Here is a 19170-nt window from a genome sequence, read left to right as displayed (position 1 = left end):
TCCATTGATCTGTGTCTATTTATGTGCCAGTGCCACACAGTTTTACTTACAAGTAGGTCATATTCTAACTTCATCTTTTACAGAAGAATAAACAGAGACTTAGAAGGTCAAGTGTCTTTTCCCAAATCAGGCAGCGGCACAGTCAGGGCTGGAAACTGGTTTTCCTGACCTACAATAAGATTCTTTCCCTTCTCTATGCTGTGCTGCTCTCATCTTTCTCTTCCACTGACTTTAGTGAGAATGGAAAATCTAGTTACAATGAAAAGCCTACTTTGTCTAGAGAGGAAGAGCCATGGGGTTATGGTCTTCTTAGGACAGGTTTATAGAAAGAGGCAAATGTCTTTTGGGAGAATGTAAAAGAATGCTCCCTATACCACTGGACTGTTCTATAGAAAGTTAGACCTGAAAAGACGTAGGGTGAGTAGTAGAGAAATCACATAAGAGGAAGCTGAGAAGCAGAGGGGTTAAGTGATATGGCCAAGGTCACACAGTATACTAGTGACAGAGCTGTGGTTTAACACGAATGCGCTTGAATCCCTTCCAGCTCCTTGGCAATGATTTATCAGACACTTTTTTGAACAACCACTTCTTTTAAGCTGCTGTACATTTTTGTGTACATTAAATTTGACCTTGTTATATAACGTCTGGCACAAAAAGTTATTGGTAGCCTGCCTATACCCCACTTAAGTTCCTGCTGAAGTTTTTACCTAAAGAATGAAAAAGTTGTTGGATGGGTTTGGAGAGACAATTCTTCTTATAAATAGTGCTAAAACTCCTTTTTTATATTGGACCTGTTCAGCTAAAATCTAAACAACAAAGACATTTGATTTACTGCAGGCATTAGGTTGGAGTGTTAAGTGGTTGTTTTAATTTTAGAGTTTTTATAAAAGAGCTGCTCTCACCGTATAGTTGATTACAATTTAAAAACAGAGACATATGATTTATTATAAACAGTGTTTTTGAAAACTAAACTTTTTTTTAGAAGAACTAAAAATATGTATTTCAAAAATTTTCAACTCCAGGAGATGTGGGACCTGTTTTCTTTTCCTCCTTTGGAAATGGAATGTGGCTGTTGAGTTTTAAATGGCCAGAGAGTCTTCCTTGGTGGTATCAAAGAATAAGAGAGGAAGTGGGAATATTGTGGGTTCTCAACCCCTTTGGGCTGAGGACAGAGCTCCAGGCAAACTGGGTAGGTAACCTGCAGTGCGGGTTTGGTTTGGCTGGTCCACTCTCAGCTACGTTGCCTCCTCTCAATTCCCATCCCCTCCCACCTGACCTCACCATCCTTTCTCAATCCAGCCGATAGCAGGAACATGACTGATCAGCGTGGCAGAGAGGTGAACTCACTATTACAGAGTTACTCTAAGTCTCACTTAAAGTTCTATAACATCTGGGAGTGCTAATGCCCAGTTTAAAAAAGTGTACCTTTCCCCTTTCAATATGAAAACCCATGAAAAGTTTGGTTTTGAAATGTTGGGTTGTTTAGCTGTCATAGATGCAAAGTGTTCTGCAATTTTTTGTGTGTAAGTTGTTCCTGAAAGATGGAAGAGTTTGAGATATTTTTCTTGGGAAGCTGCTTTTGAATATTCAAAATACACTAAACCTTTTTGCATTTGTGTGTGAGGCTCTCTACTGTTTAGTAGCTTTACTAAATGAAAAGTAAAAGTAATTTTGATAAAGGTCTCTAATGGACAGAGCCCAGCTCAATGCCTTTTGTATACTAAGTGTTCAATTATTATATTCCGTTTTCCAGATAGGCTCCTGTTGTTCCTCATTGCAACTTGAGGTCACATCATCTCTAAAGTGGATACACACACACGAACAGCTAAAAGCAAATGGCGGTGTTCCAGCTCTGGATGAAGACCTGAAGAGACCCCAAGTACAGAAAGATTATTCTCTTCGCCTCTCCAACCCTAAGTATATTATTCCAAGTAAACCAATGCTAAGCCACCTGAATTTAGAGGTATGCAGAAATTAAGATGGTTTCTTTCTAGATTTTCTGATAAATCCATGAAAGCTGCACTTCTCTTTCTTTCTCTCTTAACCGTCCTCCCTCTCATATTTGCTCTATCCTTACCTAAGGGTGCTCTAAGCAAGTGTCTAGTTGTACTGGGTATATTGACAAACCTTCTACACATTTCCTTGGAATAAGTAGGGAAATACTTCAGCCAGAAAGGGATGGTTTTCCGGGTTTTGTTACACGAGAGCTAACCAAAATCTCGTCTAGGTTAATAGTTCTTGAGTAAGCAGAGTAGTACAATTTTTTTTACATGCATTATTCACTTAATTATCATATAACTCTGTGAGGGTTTTATTTTTAGCTCTGTATTGCAGAAGAAGAAACAGGGACAGAAAAATTAAGAAACTTGCTCCAGGTCCTGGTCCTAGTAAGAGGCAAAATTGGGACTTGTGTCTAGGCAGTGTGGCTTCAGGTTATTATGCTATACTGCTGCTCCCTTCAAAAAGAATTAATGATAGCCAGCATTTTCATGGTGCTAGACACTACTGTATGTTTTTTATGTATATGAGCACATTTAGTCTTCACAAAAACTCTATGAGGTACGCTCATTTTCTATCTACTCCTTCAGACACTCTCCATCCTTCCATACTTGCTCTGTGCCTTGAGAGACTGACCTTTGGTACTGCACATTTTGCTCTCTGGTTCCTGCTTGTGTTTGGTCAATTTTGCTCTATGGTTCCTGCTTGTGTTTGGCCAATGAGAGTTTCCAGGGTGAGATCAGAAGGTAGAAGCAAAGTGAGGTCATGGTATTTATTTCCTTAGTTCTCTTCCTTTTGGGTCACTGTGAGTTGGCTGTCTCCCTTTCTCAAAGACCATAACTCCTCTTTATTTGGTCTTCAATAGTCTCTCTCTGGGGCCCGGTAATAGCCTCCTCTTCTTCTCTATAGGCTTAGAGATAGTAAAGTCTCTCTGCTGTTGCTAGCTCAGGGGTGCTCTGACCCCCTGCCCACAACTTTGTAAATAGTCCCTTCATGAAACTCTCCTCAAACACTGAGTGTGCAATTGTTTTGTTGCTAATACCCATACGAAACAAGGTATATTCTGTTATTATCAGCACCCATATTTAACTTGTAAGACACAGGCAAGTTAAGTAAAGGGCCCAAGGTAATTGGTAGAATGGCGATTAAACCTAGGCAGTTAGTCACTACCCTATTTTGCCTCTTGGTTTAAGTATATGTTGGGCTTTTGGCAAAAACCTTGCAATACAGGTTGTTACATATCAAAGGACAACCGATGGATAGTGTGCTGTAGCTAATGATAGTAATGTAAACATTTACAGCATAAAAGCACTAGGGGGTCAATATAATAAGTTCATTCATGCAGTTATTAAATATTTATCTAAGTTTTAGATTTTGGGGATAAATCATCAACAAAACAGATTCTTGGTTTCAAGAAATTGTGGATGATTCAAAGACTTACCTATTTATTCTCCAATATTTTGGTTTTGATTAGCGAAGAGTGATATAGCAAAAAAGCCCTGGTATTTGATACACCTGTGATTATTGTCCAACATACATAACTTGTAAAAACTCTTTTGAGTCAGTCATGTAATCGGTGGTATCTGTTTTATTTTCCTAGGCAGCAGAGATTCTCTTTCTAGTTAGTTTGTGCCCTCAGTATAGGCACGATATGGTCGGCATAGAGTTTTACAAAATCAAATGACACTTTTTGTTTTTTTGTTTTGTTTTGTTTTTATAATTTAATGCCTTTATTTTTTTATTTTAATTTTTTATTATATTATGTTAGTCACCATACAGTACATCCCTTGTTTCTGATATAAAGTTCGATGATTCATTAGTTGCGTATAACACTTTTTTGATGCTAGTACTGCAAACAGAATACCAATTCATATACATGAGAATTCTTTTCTCTTACTAACTGAAATATTCCTTTTGGGAAATCATTCCATGATAAGCTTTGAGAAAAAAAGAACCCTGAGCTGGAAATCAGGGTCTTGGAGTCTGATGGCAACTTTGCGTCAAACTGGTTGTGAGATCTGGTTCGTAGAGGCTAATCGTCTGCACTGCAGGTCATCATGAAGCTGGGTGAGGTTCTTTTAACACTAAGGCTCTAAGACTCTTTGATTAACCTCTGTTGTTTTTTGTTTGTTTGTTTGTTTTTATCTCTAACCATTATTAGGAGGCACAAAAGGGAAGGAGTGCATCTAAAGTAAAAATTGCATTTACTGCAGAGCTGGAGTGATACACATGTCTCTTGACATCTGTTCTCTGATTATGGTCCCTAGAAAGAAATAAAGACCAGTTAGGGTGATATTAGCTGCTATGAAAGACTCAACATGTAGTCACTCAAAAATCATATAAATTTATTTATTTCACGGTGGCTCTCCTTTACTCAGAGACTCAGATTGATCAAGCCTCCAGCATTTTCGATACATGTCTCTCAGGATCATTGTGATGATCTCTATCTCTGGCAGCCAGAGGCAAAGAGAACGTGGAGGAACACATTTAAGTTTATATAGGTTAGGTTTGGAAGTGGCACATATCACTTCCATTCATATTCCATTTGCTAGAACTCAACATGTTGCCCCACCTTAATGCAGGGAAAGCTATGAAATACAATATAATTGAGGGCCCAGGGGCGCCTGGGTGGCTCAGTCGTTAAGCGGCTGCCTTCGGCTCAGGGTGTGATCCCAGCATTCTGCGATCGAGCCCCACATCAGGCTCCTCTGCTGGAAGCCTGCTTCTTCCTCTCCCACTCCCCCTGCTTGTGTTCCCTCTCTCACTGGCTGTCTCTCTCTCTGTCAAATGAATAAATAAATTCTTAAAAAAAAGAGAATATTCTAATATAATTGAGGGCCCAGGATAAAGAAAAGCACATGGATTTTAGTGAACCATTAGCTTCTGTGCCTTAGAAAGGAAGTGACATATGTAAGAGTGAGTTTCTTTAGTCTCAGAGAAATTGCCTTATTCTTTCCAGCTTCTTAGGTGGCCTCATTTTATCGTATTTTAATCACTCTTTTCTATAAATCCTCTTTCCATTGGTTCCGTAATTTCTTTTTTTTTAAAGGTTTTATTTATTTGAGAGAGAGAGAGAGAGAGAGAACAAGAGCAAGAGCAGGGAGAGGGGCAGAGGGAGAAGCAGACTCCGCACCGAGCAGGGAGCCTGACATGGGACTCGATCCCAGGACCCTGAGATCATGACCTGAGCCAAAGGCAGACACTTAACCGACTGAGCCACCCAGGCACCCCATCAGTTCTATAATTTCTGTTTACAGCTGTTGCTTCTCTGGATACTTCTTTTTTAAAAAAAAAAACATTTTATTTTTTAAGTTATCTCTATACCCGATGTGGGCCTTGAACTTACAACCCCGAGATCAAGAGTCACAGGCTCTACCTCCTCAGCCAGCCGGGCGCCCCTCCTAATGCTTCTCATATCAGTTACTTTGATAGAAATAAGAAAGAGAGACTATGACATTGAGCAGGCATGAACAGAAGTATTTTTTCCTGAACATGAAAATGAGGGAAACAGTAGAGGAAGAAGAACTAAAGGAAAAACCGACATTAAAAAAAGAAGCAGCAAAGAAATGTTTTAAAAAAGACGAGAGCAGAAGATCTGGGTGGAGCAGGGCATGTATCGTGGTGCTCTGAATTATCATTCTTTCAAGAGAATTGAGTCAAGAGTCACAAGATTGAGACCGCAGTGGGATGCGCTGCCTTCAGGAGTGTCCCTGGCAAAGGCAACCTGCAAATTATGGCTTTTGTGGTTTCCTCCTTGTTTCTTGCTAAGAAACAAACGGAGCCACAGGCATATCAGTGGAGCCTCTCTTTCCCTGCCTTCCCCTCTCCCAGGGTTTGTTGTGTGCTCTCCCCGGCGGCCACAAAACACTGAGAATGCCTTGAGATAGCATGTTTTCCATCCAAAATCATGATTCATGAATCCTCTTTGCTGTAAACGAACCTGTAGAATGGGAGAAAGAAAGAAGGAACAGGCAGGAAAAACACATTTTTGAGGCTTGGCTTCTGAGCTGTTCCAAGACCTTCACTGAAATTTGATTTCTCATTATAGTGTCTTCAAAAATCTAAGCACAAGCACAACAAATTAAAAGAAGAGAAAGGTGACTGTGCCCCGTGAACCTCCGAGGTAGCTCAAACAGGTGAAGGGCCCTGGGAATACAGTATAATTTTGTTGTAACTTGTTATAAATATCCATTTACATAGTATGTGTCAAATTCTGTCTCTTGGGGAAGCAAGAATCAGATCCTATAAGGGCTGGCTCTGATATTGTGAGCCCATAGCACAGTAGAAGTCCAGTCCCTTTCCGTATTTGGTAAGACTTGTCAGTTTATTTATTCACTCAGAAATGTGAGAAGAAGGATGGTGCAAGTTACAGAAGAGAAACGGCACTTCATTCCTAAATGGGAGGCCTGGGTTTCAGTACTGGCTCGTGACGGTCTTTTGTGACAATTAGGCGAATTATTCAACCTCTTTAGACCAAGGCTTCCTCATTCGTAAAATGCACTGTTCTGATAAATGATCTTTAAGGATTCATTAAATGTAGACATTCTGCAGCCGGTAGTTATTGCCTTCCTTTTGCCAAAAAAGTTTAAGGTAGTTGATTCTAGAAACATGTATTTTTAGTTCTGTTTGCCAGCGTACCAGCAACTCTTTAATAATGTATCATTGATTAAGATACTTGATTAGATTGAACAAATACATATTTGGTTTAAAAGTCTTCCTTCAATATTCAACCAGTCTTTCTTTGTAGAGGTGTCTGGCTGAAATTAGTTCATTCCAGAGATTATTTGTGCCTAGTAGGGGAATCTGTAAATGATTAAGGTATAGCTTCTGCTTATTAAAGACTTCTAGAAGAGTAGGAGATCTAGGACATTTACTTGAATAGCTATAATATATGATAGAGTGTTAAGTGCTCCTAACTGCCTGCTTCTCATATGGTAGGGATTCACCGAAGGAAATTTCTACTTCCATTCTCTTCTCCTTCCAGACCCAATTCTCTCCCCAAAGGCACATGTGAGAGGTGGGGTGGTAAGAGACAACAGAGATGCTTTTAAGAGTAAGGCCCTGACCAAGGCATCATAGGCATAAAGTAGTGAATCACATAGATAACAGACTTCAGCATCACAAACGGTCAATTGGAATCCTGGTTTCTTTATTTAATAAATCCTTTAAAACAGGATATTTCCAGTAACCACAGCGTGTAAGAATGATTTCTCACAGAAAACAAATCTGTTCTTGTTTGCAGGAGAAATACGAAGATAACGATGTTTTCCTTTCCTGTGTGGCCCACTGGAAACACCATGTGGTTTTGGAAGAAGAAACTCCAAGGTTTTGAATCTGGACACTGTTTCCTACTTGCCAGTTGTGCAATTGCCCTTTGTGCAGGAGTAAAGGTAATAGTACTTGCCTCATAGAATCGCACACTTTAAAAATAAATGACATTTAATAAATGTTTGTTTTCTCCTTTGATAGTCAAGGAAACAAACAGTAATCTATTTATTTATTTACCTGATTTTTATATATAGTTATCGGTTTTCCATTGAGAAAGCTACTGTGATTACCATATTGACTAAAACTTAGACAGTTCTTCTTTATTTTTAAGATTAGATATTGGCTAAACCCTCAAATGATTAAGTAGATAGAATCCATTGGTCTGAAGAGCGAGACATCAGATTCATTTTACATCGGATGTTTTACCAACAGATAGCCTAAATGTAAGGGGTTTGGTTGTGACTCGTCATTTGTCAGATACAATGTCTGTGCTAAAAGGTCAAGTTTTGTCTTCATTTTACACAGATGCCTTTTGAGAGTGATACCTGTAAGGCAAGGGCACATGGTCTGTAAATGCTGATGTCCTGGGAGAATGAATGTATAATCGAGCAAAGTCTCTCTCCCCTACTTCTCCATTCCTCCCTGTTCTTCTCTTCTCCCTGAACAGCTCTTGCACAAGCCAGATTGTGCATTTTCTTGCACGTGACTTTAAAAAGACATCCACACTCTTGTTTTGTTGACATCTAAGGGAGAATTCCACTGTGTAAGAGAGAGCCATCTGGATCATGAGAACGTGGCCTATACCACACTCACTCCATCAGTTAATCATAATTAGTGTAATAGATACCAAAGGAGGTTATAGCAGCTTTCTCTGTGGAGATGTTTAACTGTTTGTTATCATTAGGCACCGTCTGACATGGGGTAGAAAAGATGGGGCTATATGACATCTGGAAGCTTTTTTCAATGCTGTTAACTCTATTTCCCAGATGGTGTTGTGGTTTGTAGATAGTATAATCAGGAGCAATATGTAAAAGACAAGGGATTCAAATTCCCTTTGTGGGCATTTCTATATCCCTTCACTCTCATGCACTTCTTGTTGAGACATATACGAAAGAGACAAGTTGGGTGGGGAACAAATGGCAAGGAGGTTAGTGAGAGTAGATAAGGGGTATATATAAACTCATTTAAGGCATTGAAATGAGTCTCCATGGAACCTCACATTTTCAAGCAGTTTGAATTCATTGCTCCCAAATAATTAATTGCTTCTCAAGGGAGAGAACCCTACATTATGGCAATGAGTGTGAGTCTTTGCACAAAACAGAGATACGTGGTTTTTGTTCAGTGGGTTCGGAAAGAAATTCTATTTATGAATTTTTTCTTTTTTTTTAATACAGAATTGATTACTGTATTACTTTATTTATTTATTTACAGCGTGTGAGGTGGGGGAGGGCAGAGGGGGAAGAAGAGAGAGAATCTTAAGCAGGCTTCACGGTCAGTGTGGAGCATGACACAGGGTGCTATCTCATGACCTTGAGGTCATGACCTGAGCCAAAATCAAGCATCAGACACTTAACTGACTTAGCCACCCAGGTGCCGCCTATTTATGAATTCCTATTGTAGTTCACATCACGACATTTCAGCGGCCTTGTCAGTCTTAACATGTTACAAAGTTAGCAATGCAGAATGTAACAGCACGACAACATTAGACTCAATAAACAGAGCCAGATTATCCAGAGCAGTTGGTTCAGGACTCTGTAGAGGGCCAGGAGTTAGGGATGTGGTGAGGAGAAGTCTAACCAAATTTAATGCCAACCATTATAACATGTTTGAAACTGAGGAAATAGTCAACTGAATTAATATGTTATATCAATTGAGCTTATATTTTAGGATGTGAAGTGTGACTATGTATTCCTTGAAAAATTATCTCTTTAAAATGTAGTAAAAAACAATTTCTAGAAAAGTTGTAAGATAAGACATACTGTTATGGAAAAATGATTAATTGCTGCGTCAACTACCTAGCTATTAAATTTGAGGCAAGTTCCCGGGGCTCTGCCAAAATTAAGCCTCTAGATTTCAGTTTTGTCACCTGTAAAATAAGAGGTTAGATTAGATGATTTCTAAGGTTTGTTTTTGTTACAACATTGTAGGATTGTCTAATAATAAATTCAACATTCAATGTGTTTTGAGAGCTATGATGATCCCAGAATTAACCTGAGTACTATGGACACAAGATGAATAAGGCAATAATCTTGCTCGAGGGGCTTGCAGACCTGTCTCTTCTGTGTCTATGTTCTAAAGAGCTTATTTAGAATTATCTTGTTTTTTCGTTCATATTCTAAGATCCATGGAATATGTTATTGGAGGTGTCTCTGGATTCACACAATTGATCATGAGTTACTGCAGCAGATAATAAAAGAAGAAGGAGGATATTGCTTAGTGATGGAATGTCCTAATGGAATACTAACTCTGGGACATTGGTGTTCGTGGCCTTTGGGTGTTAAATAAAGTTAGTGCCAGGACGTTACCTGTATCTCGATGAATCTCCTGTTTCTGTCTTTTTGTGGCTATTGATTCTATATCATTCCACTGACATTTAAGAGCCCATGGAAAATTTAATTTATAACTTGCTGAAAGTATTTTGGAAACAGACAGAAAATGTTATCTCACTGTCCCAAATCCAAATGGTGCCGTGGTCAGTTCTGAGCCTGAGGAGGTCTGTCATGTTGTTGGAGATGTTGGTGCGAAGGAGAGGGAGCAATTACTTCAGTTAAGAGGAATGAACATGGGGAGGGAACAGATTATGAAGATACACTAGGAAGATTAAGACCATTCTCAGCAGGGCCCGTGCTTGGAGTGGGTGGAATGGAAGTGGGTGTGGGTTAGTAGGCAGTGACAGCTTTACTGCAGTTCTACATTTTAGTGTATTAAAAGTGGGGATATTCTTTGCAAAGTGAGAGAGATAAACTTTAGGAAGAAAAGGAATATCACCATGAATACAGCAGCAAACTTTAGGAATAAATTGTAGAATGAAAGTATACCAAACAGCTCTAAATAAACTAATGCATAGTAAATAATACATGGGGTTATTAAGGAAATTTGAATGACTGAAATGTGTTTCAGGGAAGATGACACTGTTTTGGGACTGGAAGTTTTTTTTCCAGCCAAGCTGTATGGGTCATAGGCCTGATTCAAATTCTCATGTTTTCTTGAACTGACTTTTACTGTCAGGTTTACTGTGTTTTCTATTTTAACATATAGTATATTTGATATTGTGTGACAATATGTTCTTTGTCTAAGGATGTGTTTAAATGCTGGGCATTGCAAACTGAGGTTAAATATCTGAAGAATGAATGACTGAATTTTCCGAATACTTGGTTGTAGAAATTTCTCATGGTTTGAAGTATAGCTCAGAAATTTGGCTGAGGATTTAAGAACTGTTAATTACCTGCTATACTTTACATTTTATCAATAAACAGATTAATAACTCATGAACAAAAAGTTTAATTTACATTAACATAATCACTCACCCAGAAAATTTGCCAAACGTGTGCCACTTTCTGGGTTATAATATGGAAGTATTCACCTTTGAGCAAACTTTATAGTTAAAATCTGAATATATGAGATAAATGGGGGTGTGATTATTCCTTATTAGAGTGGTATCTTTCATTTTTATGAGAATCATAGAATTATTTTATTTGTAATTTGTTATATATATAAGGATTTGCAAACCAAAATTTAAAATCAGTCACAGCTATTGTAGATTATATTTATTAAAAGCCATGAAGCATAATATTATTGTTTGGCATTATATAGGATCCAAACAGCTTCTTATTTGGTCCTGAATTATACAGAAAATTGCTGTTACCTAACTTATTAATAATTTTTAAAAGTTTATGTGTTTATTTGGGGGAGAGACAGAGAAAGCATGGTGGGGAGGGGCGGAAGGAGAGGGAGCGAATCTCAAGCAGACTTCCTGCTGAGTGTGGGGCTTGATCTCACAACCCTGAGATCATGACCTGAGCCAAAATCAAGGGTCAGATGCTTAACTCACTGAGCCACCCAGCCGTCCCTTATTAATAATTTTTAATGCACACATACTCAAGATGTGGTGGTTTTAAAATACGTCCTCGGATTCTTTGTCACTCTTCCTATTGAGATGTGGAATCCTCTTAGAACTGGGTGGGCTTTTGTGACTGCGTCAGTGGATAGAGTATGAGATTGCTGCCTTTCGTGCTGGAGTATGAATCCTGAAAGCCTTCAGCAGCCAGGTAAGTGGGCTGACTGCCTTGAGGCCACCATGCTGTCAAGAAGCTCAAACTAAACATGGGAAAACCACATGGAGAGATCCCGAGACTCCATGAAGAGCCAGAGATGCTGGCCGGCCCCCAGATCTCTGGCCTCCCGACATTTGGGCTCTAGTTATCATCTCACTGCAACCACCTAAGAGACCCTGAGCCGGAACTGCCCAGCTAAGCCCTTCCCAAATTTTTGCCTCGAACTGTGAGGGATAATAAAATGTTGCTTCAAGCCACTCAATTTGGAGTAATTTATTATGCATCAGTAGTAGCTAAAAAATATGGAAATTTTGAGAAGAAATATGAAAATCAAAAGACCAACAACCATTGGGGGCAGTGATTTGTAACATTTTGGGGGAGGTGTCATGAAATGCTTTGAGATTTTGCTGAAATAAATGTCTCTGTGGAGGGCTTTGCAAATTTGATTTTACTAGTGAATCTGTATTTTTAACTCCTGCAGCACTCTTCTGTATCCACACAAATGGGCAGAGAAATACATGCAACTGGAACGTTATTTCCCCCAATAAATTGTTCTAAAAGGTATTTTTAAATTTAATTGGGAAATTATGGAGTTTTTAGAAAAGTATATAATAGTAGACAACCAGTGTTAATAATTTAAAATAACATTCTCGAGGAAGCATTTTAGGCATCTCTTTTTGAAAGACTTCTTTGATACACCAGATAACCAACATAAAATATTAGAAATAATTATGAATCGTATCCATAAGGAAAAATGGTAGTCAGAGAAAACATTTTTTTTATGCCTGGAAGAAACTATGAAATTTATCTTGATATAAAAATATAGGTAATTGAAACATCAGCTTGGCATTTATACTTTTTCAAAATAATTGTACTGGTTGTGAGTGTCTCTAGGGATATCCAACTTATGAGGCTGGTATGAAGTAGCTAAAATTTTCTTATTCTATAAAAATATACCTGCCTTTTTCTCTGATTGCTATGATTCCATTAGTTCTGATTATTTAATCTGATAAGCTAATTTCAAACAAATTATTAACTTTTAATAGCTTAATATGACTCTTTCTATTTTGCTTCTTATTAGAATCTTACTAAATGCAACTTGGTACCAGTGAGCAAACAAACGTTTTTCATTTGAAAGTTGTAAGAGGGAAGTTGGATTTTGTCATTTAAGTCAATGTCACCTATGTGATCCTTAACTCTCTGTATGAAATTTAGTCATCATTCTTAAGAATATTATTATATTAGAAGGCTCAGACTTCTCTTAACATATCATCAATAAAATATTCATGTCATTGTACATGGGGAAGGTCTTTAAATGCAAATTTATAAATAGGCTCCTGTAGCAAATGACTTAATAATAATTGTAATCTTAAAAATTTTTTTGAGATTGAATTAGCAAGCTGCCTCTTTTGGTCATAGTTTCCAGTATCTTTAAAATAGAAGTATCAAGATGCGATAGCTGGTAAATATGTTCAGAGATTCAAAGGTTAAACTATGTACTTCAGAATGTAGCTAAATGTTGCTACAATAATATGCAGATAAGTAGTAATAGTATGACCCGAGGGAAACCAGCATCATGGAGAGAATAATGTGTGAAAGAGGCTAATGCCATAATGGGTCAGAGAGATATGTAATAATGGTTATTAATATTATAAGTAAATATTTTTCTAGGTAAGAAATCCATTGGTTTGCACACTAAGGCATTGGGGCCAGGTCTTAGTGATATATTCCTATTTCTTGATTTATCTTCTCTCTTCCAGACCTTGTGGGTTTAATTTTCTTCTTACAGATTTGCTATGAGCAAAAATTAAAAATTCCTAATACTGGTCTCAAGCAACAAGGTAATTACTTTTGACTATGCAAATTTGTACGTTACAGATCTTTTCAGCAGTCTGCGATCTTTTCCTACATCAACTATTTGGCCAATGTCATATGTTGCCATACCAAAGAAAACCACACACAATGAAATATGACTCCAGAAGTACTGAAGGTTAATAGGTTTTTACCGAAGGTTTATAGGAAGAGGAGAAATGAGCTGCATTATAAAGCAAGATTACCTAAAAATCTTCTGAACCTCTTCCCTGAGAATATTGTCATCAACAATAGGATAATGGTAGGATTCTATAAAGCAACAAAGAGGAGTATGTACGTGGGGGGAGGTCTATTTTGGACAAATAGTCAACAGTGTCTATGATGTCTTTGAGGGTCCAGTATCCACCCCTGCAGTAAGGTGAGGAAAAAGAGCTAGGGGCTATTTCTCCTTAGAGCCTGACCTAGGTGACACCCTCAGTTTATTGTTTGGGTTTAGAGTAGGGGCCCTAGAACGTGAAGGTTTCATTCTTGGCTCCATCATTAGCTAGCTGTGTGATGCTAGCCATCCTTAATCTTCCTGTGTTTCAGTGTTCTCAATGTAAAATGGAGTTAATGATAATCTCATCTCAATTGGTTATTGGGGTTAGATTATGTTGTGTATTTAGGACATCACTTGACATATCCTCAACATGCTGAATCTTCAAGTTAGGCTTGAAAAATGGTGACTTTTAATATAATTATTATTTATTCTTATTGTAACTGGAAGAAGTGGAAATATTTCGCTACTGGATCCTCAAGAAACAAAAACAAAAACCCTGACTTTTAGTGTTTGCCAATTTCTTTGGTGTAAACACACCCTCTATAGCTGATTCGGACTACCAACATGATGTCAACCAGATGACCAAATTCCGGAAATTTTGATTATTGGCTTTCATGAGTGGGGTATAAGCCAAATCCAACATATTACTGAATGAAAGACTGTCATTCAGGGGCGCCTGGGTAGCGCAGTCGTTAAGCGTCTGCCTTTGGCTCAGGGCGTGATCCCGGCGTTCTGGGATCGAGCCCCACATCATGCTCCTCCGCTGGGAGCCTGCTTCTTCCTCTCCCACTCCCCTGCTGTGTTCCCTCTCTCGCTGGCTGTCTCTCTGTCACATAAATAAATAAAAATCTTAAAAAAAAAAAAAAGAAAGAAAGACTGTCATTCAAATGGCATCTGGCCACTTACATCAGCTTGAGTTGCATATAGATTGTTTCTTTAGTTTTTAGCAAATGAGGAGAAGGTTAATTATTAAGTTGGGTTTCAAGCAGATGTGTTAATTTTATCATTGTCTATCGTCTTTGCCTCATTGATAAATGGGCATATATATTTAAAGTATCATCCAAAGAACTGAATAGATCTGGAGAAAAATGATCATTTTTACTCCTTTTTCTTCTTTTTAAATATATTTTTTTGAGTGGACTTTCTTAAACATCTTTGTTCCGAGAACCAGCATCATTTCCTTGGTTATAAATGCTTGATGGAAATGCCATCCTAGTTATTTTTAGGATGGTAGATGTCAAGCTTTTGTATGTGTTTGTCTTAATTCATGTTTATATGTGTATCTATGTTTATTATATATGTTTATTTGCATTGATACTGTAAAAAATTAGAACTGTTTTATCTGGCATTCTCTTGTCCATTTATTTGTTTATTTATTGTCCCTCTCTATTAGAATAAAAGCTCAGTTAGAGTGGGATTACATTATTGTCTTGTATACCTTTTATTGTGAGTACCTAGAAGAGTACCCTGTGTATAATTGTTCAGTAAATATTTGATGAATGAATGGATAACTAAATGATATACCTAAATATACTGAAAAAAATCATTCTTCTATTCTATTTGGCCTTTGGGACTTGGCTTTAATTTTCTTTGCACTTTATGCTTTTTAACAATTTCATTCAAGAGAGAAGAGAAGAATAAGTTAAAAAGAACTCAGAAATTTGCAGATAGAAATTGTGGGTTACCACTTAATTCTTACTGGCTATCTGCCAGAAACTCTTAGAGAAGGTCAAGTGAGTATAAAGGACCAATTTCTTATTCCGAAATGTGTAATTGTTTCTTTGAAAGAAGTATGAGAAGAAAAGTAAAGCTCTATTGCAAACTGAATGCTATATTGGTAATCAATGAGGTAGATAGTGTTCCCTAAAACCCCAAATCTGCATGATTTATCAGGTAAGGTAAACAGTGAATAAAAAATACAATTTTCTTATTACAAAAGCAGATCCAGGATAGGATGCTTCAAATTGTTTCAAAATCCCTAGAGTCTATAGACTGATGGTTGGAAATTTACAATGACATCGTTTTGTATCTATTTAAAGCTGTCTAGCCACCTCAATTTCTGAGATTGCTAGCTCCCTTTTTTCCATTTAATTAGTCTAAAGTAGTCAAGGTCTGAAATTCGTTTAGGGACTTTGGGACAGTTTTATTTGATGGCAAATCTTTTAATATGTGACTCCTGAGTGCATTAAATGGTCATTAGGGATTGAATGGGTAAAGCAGCTTATCAATATTATAGGTTCTCTCTGAGATTGAAACTTACTCCCAGGAGAGTTTATGTTCTAATGTGAAGCTAACTGAAAACACAGATGCATAATAGTTGGAGCTGCGGTGGCAAAATTAGCTTTGAACCTTCTCATCTTAGGATGTCTTACTAGGGGACATGGAAAATGGAGTTACTTGATGCCTTTAAAGGCTAATGAGAATTAAAACCAACTCTTATGCCACAATGCGAGCTAAATGTAGCCAAAATGTAGATTTAGGTCAGTGAAAACAAATGTTTCAAAACAACACACATTTTAAAGTGAAAAAATCTGAAAGAATCTCAAGAAATACTGGTATTAAATCTGTAAAATTGTCACATCATTTGCCATTTGTTTTCTAAGAAAGATGTTTTCATTCTCAGAGCAAAGGGCTAACTCTTTCAGAGATTAAAAAAAAAGATTTGTAACAAGTATATTAAAAGATGAACCTTTTTGGAATCAATGAACTTGGTATTATTGGTAATGCACTGTTATCTCATTGAGGGGGGAAAAAAACCTCTTCAAAATGTTCTCAACCCACCTGTACTGATTTGGAATTCCAAATGAATTATATGAAATCATAGTGCAATTTTTACCCTGTATCGGATTTGTCTTTAATAATGTATTTTATTTTTGTTTCAAGGAAAACGAATCAAGGAAAAAGAAAAAATATATATATTTATTCATTTAAAACATATATAAATATATAAAAATATAAACATAATATAACAAAATGTTAACTATAAAATTAGTTTACTATCCACATAGCACACGCGCTCTCCCTCTCTCTCTCTCTCTCTCTCTCTCTATATATATATATATATAAAATCTCCACTAGTTAGAGAGCTTTGGGGAATTTTCAACCATGTTACAAGGTTAAAATAAAAGCTCTTCTGCTTTAAAATTGAATTTCTTAACTTCCAGAGATTTTATTAAATGTATATACTTGGTTATACAAGAGTTCAATCTATGTTAAAGATAATTGTCTTTGAAGATCTCCTGTACAACATCATATTTATAGTTAAAAATATTTTAATGCACATTTAAGAATTTGTCAAGAAGGTAGATATCATACATTTTTTTTTTTACCACAATAAAAAAGATATTCTCCTTCAGAGGTTATTTCTCTATTGACCTATCCATCTGTTCACTCACTCCGTTTACCTCTTATCTATTTATAAATATTAAACTAGCAGTTCATTGATATGTAGGGGATTGAAATTAAAGTAAGCCCCATATAAAAAAACTCTGTTTTATTGTTTTTATGACTGTGTCCAAACTTTTTTTAGGACACTCAATGTCTGTTCTGTAGGTGGTTTTGATCTCTATAATGTATCAGTGAGCTTTCTGCATAATCACCAGTTGAGTGGGTCTGACATTTTATGTATATAATTTAAAATGTTGGTGGCAAATTGGAATCTCAAGTTTCCTACCCTTCAAAATCAGATTTTTTTTAAATGCATATACTCCTTCTTCCAGATGCTGATTTTTTTTTTAAGATTTTATCTATTTATTTGACAGAGAGAGAGCACAAGCAGAGGGAGTGGCAGACGGAGAGGGAGAAGCAGGCTCCCCGCCAAGCAAGGAACCCCCTGTGGGACTCGATCCCAGGACCCCGAGATCATGACCTGAGCCAAAGGCAGATGCTTAACTGACTGAGCCACCCAGGTGCCCCTCAAAATAAGATACTTAAAAAATATTTGCTTAAATTATTTGGAAGCTTATGCTTTTTTAATCAAAATTATTTTTTCTAATGGCGATTTTTTCATGGTATTTATCTAAAATTAAAGATCGTTTTCATAAAAGACTAGAAGGATGATCTTGTTCTCTAAACCTTATAAAAGCGAGTGATCCACTCTTTCCCTTCCTCCTAGCCCAAGTTCACCATCTCTTCAAATTTCTCTTACTCTGGACCCTGGTGCCAACTTCTGTTGATCCCCTTCATTTGCTGCTCCCTCCTTACAGCTCTGATTCAAGTCACATAAGAATAACCTGCTTATCATCTTATACTCCTGTAGACGAGATCCAAAGGCAGTTCTAAGCTTTTCTCATGGTTCCATTTCCTGCTCGTAGTATGTACTAATTCCAGGGTCTGGTGTTGGTGAGATTCTAATGATCAGTGAATGAAATCATCTCAGTCTTTGATGAGATCTTGTCCTCTGTATACTAAGAATGTCTAGATCCCTTGGAGGTATAACAAAATGTTAACCATAAAATTAACTGACCAGCCATACAGCTTCAATTATCTGGTTTCATCAGCAGAATTAATTCTAATTCAGAAGTAGGTAACAGAATTTTTGTGATGTACTTTATGTGTTTGTGCCAGGATGTGGTGAGGGCACAATGATCAACACTGTATGATCGCCTTACATATGGATTTTTAAAGAGAGAACAGAAAGCTTGTTATCAGGGGCTGAGGTGTGGGGGGAAATGGGGAGATCTTGGTCAAAGGGTACAAACTTTCAGCTTATAAGATGAGTAAGTTCTGAGGATCTAATGTACAGCCTGGTGCTATAGTTAATAACAGTGTTTTGTATTTTTAAAATCTGCCAAGAGAGTGGATCTTCAGTGTCTTCACAAAAAAAAAAAAAAAAAAAAGTAACACCATGAGGTGATGTATATATTAATTTGATATTGGGAATCATTTCACAGTGTATACATATATCAAATCAGCACATTGTACACCCTAAATATATACAATTTTATTTGTCAATTATGCCTCAATAAATCCGGAAAAAAGGATATTCTCTGTTGTTTTTATTTCCCTACTTATATTCTGTTTTTGGGTCTTGTACTTCAGTCTAGGGAAAATAAGTTTTTGGATCGCCTGCTGTTTGGAATCATCCATATTCCTCTCCCTCCTCATTTGGCTGTTGGAGATGCACACGATCTCTTTTTCCATTTTCTTTAAAGTAATGGTTTTCTTAATTGGTTTAATAAATGAGTCCTGTGCCACCAGTTCTCAAAATTAAAAAATGTAGTTCAAACTCATTAATCCAGATCTAATTTATTCAGAATTTGTGATGATGTGGTTTACGACTGACTTAAGTTGACATTGCACAGTCTCTGAGAGAATGGCTGCTGAGTAAATTATTAGCCTTAATTGCATCACAATGAAAGTCATATTTCCAGAATAAGACAGAGAATTTAAGAAACTGTGTCAAAGTCATGTAGCAATTAACGATGGAGACAGGATGACAGCCTGGGACTCCTGACTCCCATCCATAGGCAACTTATGAGAAGAAACTGTTTTCAGACA

The 19170-nt window shown here is 37.1% G+C and overlaps 1 protein-coding gene across 3 annotated transcripts; it reads left to right on the top strand.

Annotated features, from left to right (window-relative positions):
• Positions 1–201: 201 nt before the first annotated feature.
• Positions 202–18653, top strand: LOC123785559 (uncharacterized). Of its 3 annotated transcripts, XM_087867903.1 has the most exons (5): positions 202–1189; positions 1754–1963; positions 7241–7388; positions 17433–17579; positions 17786–18653. In XM_087867903.1, the coding sequence occupies exons 1-3, from the start codon at positions 1064–1066 to the stop codon at positions 7328–7330; spliced, it is 426 nt and encodes a 141-aa protein (XP_087724029.1). In that variant the 5' UTR covers positions 202–1063; the 3' UTR covers positions 7331–7388; positions 17433–17579; positions 17786–18653. The 3 variants fall into 3 exon arrangements, 2 of the variants coding, with proteins under 2 accessions (XP_087724029.1, XP_087724028.1); XR_015726861.1 differs by having other exon boundaries at positions 3936–7388; positions 17433–18653; XM_087867902.1 differs by having other exon boundaries at positions 17433–18653.
• Positions 18654–19170: the final 517 nt, after the last annotated feature.

The sequence above is a fragment of the Ursus americanus genome, chromosome 15 (assembly GCF_024610735.1).
Source record: "Ursus americanus isolate L20-20 chromosome 15, mUrsAme1.1.p, whole genome shotgun sequence".
Classification (NCBI taxonomy): domain Eukaryota; kingdom Metazoa; phylum Chordata; class Mammalia; order Carnivora; family Ursidae; genus Ursus; species Ursus americanus.
Note: the sequence above shows the minus strand (reverse complement) of the source record. Positions and strands in the feature narration are given on the sequence as shown.

What these genes read in the sequence shown, in the direction of transcription:
- LOC123785559 (XM_087867903.1), top strand. Translation starts at nt 1,064, where the DNA reads ATGTGGCTGTTGAGTTTTAAATGGCCAGAGAGTCTTCCTTGGTGGTAT. An exon ending in CAGAGCTCCAGGCAAACTGG is followed by an intron (nt 1,190 to 1,753) that starts GTAGGTAACCTG and finishes TCCGTTTTCCAG; the next exon opens with ATAGGCTCCTGTTGTTCCTC. An exon ending in TAAGCCACCTGAATTTAGAG is followed by an intron (nt 1,964 to 7,240) that starts GTATGCAGAAAT and finishes TCTTGTTTGCAG; the next exon opens with GAGAAATACGAAGATAACGA.